Source organism: Ruditapes philippinarum, unplaced genomic scaffold (assembly GCF_026571515.1).
Source record: "Ruditapes philippinarum isolate M1 unplaced genomic scaffold, ASM2657151v2 ctg3037_1_1_1_1, whole genome shotgun sequence".
NCBI classification, from domain to species: Eukaryota; Metazoa; Mollusca; class Bivalvia; order Venerida; family Veneridae; genus Ruditapes; species Ruditapes philippinarum.
This window is the reverse complement of record NW_026859267.1, coordinates 93926-99925: the sequence shown is the minus strand read 5'-3', so window position 1 is coordinate 99925 and position 6000 is coordinate 93926. Positions and strand designations below refer to the sequence as shown.

The following is a 6000-nucleotide window of genomic DNA, read 5'->3' as shown; positions in this document are numbered from 1 at the left end:
TGGTATTTCCAAACCCCGGCAGATATTTTTTTTTCCCCCAACCACTAGCTTTGAATTTTAAGTGCTTCCAGTGCATGGTCTTCCCTAAAGTGAACCATGAATATGTTCAAAGGTCACAAAAGGCAGTTAAAATGTCTTTTTTATTCAATTTCCAAAACTTCCGCAAAAATGCCAACATACATGATGTTTATATTAAAAAGGATATGAAGTTTTCAAAATAATAAATCAAGACAAACACATGTACAGGTCTCGACACTAACTTTTTCAGCAGGTGGTATGCTGGACCACTGGATCCAAAATTCAGGTGGTCCTTTCTGAACACAGGTGGTCCATCTTTTTTTTTACTCATTTGTTTTTAAGATTTAGAAGAACTACACTTAAAGTTGGTGACAGAGACATATTTATTATTAGATTTATAACAACTGAAGAAAACATGTATATTTTCTACTTCAATCTTAGATCAGATAGTAAGTCATTGTAATCCTATTTAGTATTTATTATCTCATTGAAAAATACATGACAGTACTCATACAATGTACTTCGGTTAAGTGACTTCTTCCGCAACTCAAGTTAGGGAATAGTGAAACCATTTGTGAATGACTTATTTCCTTACTGTTATTCAAATACTCATTGCTGTTTCCTGGTACATCTTATAAGAATAATAATTGCTTTTTATAGATTAACATTTTTAATTAAACTATTAAGTTCTTATATTCTTGTCTTTAAAACAATGACATATTAATGATGAACAGAAAATTTCCTACATTATAATTGAGCTTATCTTCCTCACAGATTTATTATACATGCTTGTTTGTTGAAATTTATTTATTTTTGACAAAGTATTTATAACCTTTTAAAGTACTTTAAATAAGAAAAAAATGGATCTCTGATTGTTTAAAAAAGTAGCCAAAGATTACTAGATATTTAATTTTTCCTTTGCCTTTGTTTGCACCATTATTCATGTGTTTATCCAATATCCCATAGTGATACAATGTTATAAATTCAATGCAGTACTAGGGACATTTAAATGAATTTTATACTTTAATTTTTAAAATAATTTTCTACTTTTTTAACTACACTGTTAGCGAGTAAATAAAAGGTTATGGATGTCTTAAGATCATTTTGAACTCATGAGATGAATGAACATATACCAGTACATCGGAGAAATGGTTTTAAACAACAATTATAGAACACGTTTTTCGACCAAATAACCATTCTCCTAGATGAGCCCTGCACCATTTGGAAAATTCAAGTGGTCTAACGGACCAGTTGCCAGTAAAATTAGGTGGTCCTTGCCAAAATCAGGTGGTCTCGGACCAATAGACCACCGCTAATGTCGAGGCCTGCATGTATATAAATCATTACAAACAAAATATTGAGTTGTATACTCTAAACAAGAGCTGTCCATAAGACTATTCTTAGCACATGACAAAAACAGAAGGGGCATAATTCTGTAAAAAGGTTACTCGGTGTGTAAAGTTTCAACTCATTACCTCCGGTAATTTTAGATATATCAAATTGCAGTCTAAAACTTAACCAAGGTGTGATGGCAAAGTTGATGGCAGGATGAGTATAAAAGCTCTCCCTATTCTTTGAAAAGTCAAGCTTAAAATGCATGTTTGGCTCAGTTTTGTTTGTTTGTTTGTTTGATTGGGTTTTACATCGCACCGACACAGTATAGGTCATATGGCGTCTTCCAGCTTTACTGGTGGAGGATGACCTCAGGTGCACTTCCATGCATTATTTCAGGCACGAACTGGCACCTGAGTAGAACCACCGACGTTCCGTAAGCTAGTTGGATAGCTTCCTCACATGAAAGAATCCAAAGTCCCTGTTGGGATTCGAAACAACAGCGGTGAGGGGCAAATGGTTGGAAGTCAACAACCTTAACCACTGGGCCACAGACGTCCCTGGCTCAGTTTTTGCCAGATGAAATTTTGTAGTAGTCAAAAAATATGAAACATGTGTGATATGGTATATAATTGCCTTCATTTTTAACTTGCTACAAAGATGCTGTTAGACAAAATTTTTTCCTAAATACATGTATATAAATGAAACTTTGAAAATAGTTTAAATTACATTGCACCAAGACTGTATAGGTCATATAGTAACTCTCCAGCTTTACTGGTGGAGGCATACCTCGAGTATCCCTCCGTGCATTATTTCAGTAAGAGTCGGGCACCTGAGTAGAACCATTGAAGTTCCTTAAACTAGCTGGAAAGAATCTAAACTCCCTTGCTGGATAAGAACCCACAGTGGTGAAGAATCTTAGTTTAAATGAATTTGTTTAAGTTAAATAGTGTTGGTAACTTTTTATTTAATAGAAGCACAGTTCCTGGAACCATCTAGTGCTAGGCAATTAGTGAAAATTATGTTGAATCAACTGAACATTTTTTAAACTTTCATAATTTGACAAAGAACTGCTGTCAATTACCCGTACAGGGATTTTGGCTGTAAGCAAAATTCCTCTAGTGCCATGTTAATGGAATATTTAATTAACTTCATTATCAAATATTTGGAATTCTTTTCTGAATCCTTATATCAAACTTCTGAAGTAGACACATTGACATTAAAACCTTATAAACCATAAAAGGTTAAAAACATTGATACAAATTTCTCTCATTTTTCTTTTTTATAATACAAATCTGTAAAAAAATCACAAACCTGGAATAAGACACATAAACATTTCCTCTAAGGTGAGGTTGAAAATTACAGCATACTTTGAACTGAACCATGTGCCCAATGACCTTGAACTCTGGCAGGGTGTCCTCATAAAACTCACGAAACTTTTGGTAAACCTCGCTATCTTCATACTCCAGCACTATATCTGTATGATATATACACATAATAAATGAGTGAAGGTTCAATACTGAATTTATTGAATAAGTTGTATAAAATTACATAATGTGCACTTCTGAGGAGCAGTGTTTTATAACACAACATGATACATGAGTTCAATAAATTTAGTAAATATGAACAAAGAGGAATAACTCCAAAATTAGGTAAGGCAGAGTTACAGTTCTTGTGCACTGCACTTCTACCCAATGAGATCTATCTACCTACAAAGTGTCTTGTTCATATCTATTATACTTTCAGAACTATGTCCCAGACAATGTTCAAAGTGTAAAAATGGACAAAGGGCAATTACTCCGAAATAAAAGATCTATCTACCTACAAAGTTTTATGTTGATATCTCTTCTAGTTTCAGAATTATGTCCTGGAAAAAGTTCAAAGTAAAAAAATGAACAAAGAGCAGAAACTCCAAAATTAGGCAAGGCAGAGTTACGACTTTTGAGCATTGCACATCTACCTAATAAGATCTATCTACCTACAAAGTTTTATGTTGATATCTCTTCTAGTTTCAGAATTATGTCCTGGAAAAAGTTCAAAGTAAATAAATGAACAAAGAGCAGAAACTCCAAAATTAGGCAAGGCAGAGTTACGACTTTTGAACATTGCACATCTACCTAATAAGATCTATCTACCTGCAAAGTTTCATGTTGATACCTCTTGATGTTACAGAGTGATGTCCCGGACAAGAAAGGCAGGCAGACGGACAGATGTCTGCCCGTAAAGGAATATGGGGCCATTTCTTTTATTATTTTCTATTGTTTAAAAGACGGCAAATGGCCCCTTACTCTATTGTTACGGAATGAACTCTATTGTTCTCTTTTGTTCTGTTTACAGTTAGATGGCCCCCTATCCCTATTCAGTAGTGTGGACAGACAGACAAAGCAATGACTATATACTCACCCTTCAGGAACATGAAAAACAAAAAACGCACACACTTAAATCACAAAATTTACATATATCAAAGATAAAACCTTTATCTCTATAAAAAAGAGAAAAGGTCTGACTATATCTTTAAAAAGCATATATTTTGTAATATCAAGTTCCTGTGATTTCCTTTAACAGCATATTACATACCTGTGTCATATTCCTCACATTGACCTTGATCAAGCTGGAAATGCCGGAACATGTTTGAGAATAACAATGTACGGCTGCTGTCCGGGTATGGGTGAGCTCTTGAACACCTGAAAGTAAATAATCATTCATTTAAATACCATAATAGTTAATTTCAATTAAACTGATAAGTTGATAAGTTTCAAGCTTTTATGGTATAACTAGAAATGTGTCCATAGGACACTGATGCCCCCACACGCCACTGGTCTGTCAATCTTATGACTCTAGGTCAAATATTTTTTGGACTACATGTGCCACAAGTTGAAACTAAAAATTAACAAAGAGCCATAATTCTGTTAAATTTGTTTGCAGCAAAAATTCCTTCCTTTACTACCATCTACACATTAAGGTTGTTAATCCCTGGAAGTTTAAGCAAAATCTGCGATCCGGTTTAAGAGGAGTTGTGTTCACAAAATTTCTACATAGTAATTAATGAAAAAATCAACAAAGGGCCATAATTCTGTTAAATTTGGTTGCAGCAAAAATTCCTTCCTTTACTGCCATCAACACATTAAGGTTGTTCATCCCTGGAAGTTTAAGCAAAATCTGCCATCCGGTTTAAGAGGAGTTGCATTCACAAAATTTCTACATAGTATATAGTGAAAAAATCAACAAAGGGCCATAATTCTTTTAAATTTGGTCGCAGCAAAAATTCCTTCCTTTACTACCATCTACACATTAAGGTTGTTCATCCCTGTAAGTTAGAGCAAAATCTGCCATCCGGTTTAAGAGGAGTTGCGTTCACAAAATTTCTACATAGTAGCTAGTGAAAAAATCAACAAAGGGCCATAATTCTGTTAAATTTGGTCGCAGCAAAAATTCCTTCCTTTACTACCATCTACACATTAAGGTTGTTCATCCCTGTAAGTTAGAGCAAAATCTGCCATCCGGTTTAAGAGGAGTTTGCGTTCACAAAATTTCTACATAGTAGCTAGTGAAAAAATCAACAAAGGGCCATAATTCTGTTAAATTTGGTCGCAGCAAAAATTCCTTCCTTTACTACCATCTACACATTAAGGTTGTTCATCCCTGTAAGTTTAAGCAAAATCTGACATCCGGTTTTAAGAGGAGTTGCGTTCACAAAATTTCTACATAGTAGCTAGTGAAAAAATCAACAAAGGGCCATAATTCTGTTAAATTTGGTCGCAGCAAAAATTCCTTCCTTTACTACCATCTACACATTAAGGTTGTTCATCCCTGTAAGTTTAAGCAAAATCTGACATCCAGTTTAAGAGGAGTTGCGTTCACAAGATTTCGGGACGTACGGACGGACGGACGGACTGACAGACTGACGGACGGACAAGTGCAACGCTATATGCTCCCACATTGTGGGGGCATAAAAAAAATAATTCATGGTATTAATTTTTTGTTAAGGATGTCTCTGCATAGATGTTTCATACTTTGCTGTCTAGATAACTGCCAGTTGAGTGGTGCTTTAACTTAACACAGAGCATGACAGTAACAGAAGAATCTGGATAATGCAGGACATTCGCAAAGTACACAAGGGGAATAATTCGTCTAAAAAAGACAACAACAACAAAAACAATGCTAGAGTTAAAGGTCTCAGTGAGCATCCTACAATGACTATTACATCAAAGACATGTCTGAAGTTTTAAGCTTGTATCTTCCATGCTTATGGAAACAGAAGTTGTGCATACAAATTCTTATCTCTAGGATTTTCAGACACAACATAATTATGCTAGAGCTATTGTTTTTGCACAATTACCTACAACTGATAACTTAAAACTTTACTGAGAAGTTAGGGGTTAAAAATGTAGACATTTAACACAGCTCTGCCCAAACAGCAATTAAAATTGGTTAGCATAAATAAGTTTATTTCAGAGAAAACATAATACAATGTACAAATCTCTCCTCGATTATCCTTTATGGATTGTTACACAATTTGAACTCAACACATGAACTCTCCAGCAAACTAGCAACCTGAATGGCTTAAATTGATGCTTCAATCTTGACATGCATGAAACATTGATTTTACAGTGAACACTGTTGCCGCTGATATCATGTATCACAAGGACC

At 34.6% G+C, this 6000-nt stretch overlaps 1 protein-coding gene across 1 annotated transcript in view; it reads right to left on the bottom strand.

Moving 5' to 3' along the window:
* Positions 1-44: 44 nt before the first annotated feature.
* Positions 45-6000, bottom strand: part of LOC132755900 (U2 small nuclear ribonucleoprotein auxiliary factor 35 kDa subunit-related protein 2-like) — a 16410-nt gene continuing 10454 nt past the window's right edge. The window contains exons 7-9 of the mRNA XM_060746837.1: positions 3928-4034; positions 2665-2827; positions 45-84 (exon numbers count right to left, since the gene is read on the bottom strand). Coding sequence (XP_060602820.1) covers positions 45-84; positions 2665-2827; positions 3928-4034 — 310 coding nt within the window. The remainder of the gene's footprint in view (positions 85-2664; positions 2828-3927; positions 4035-6000) is intronic.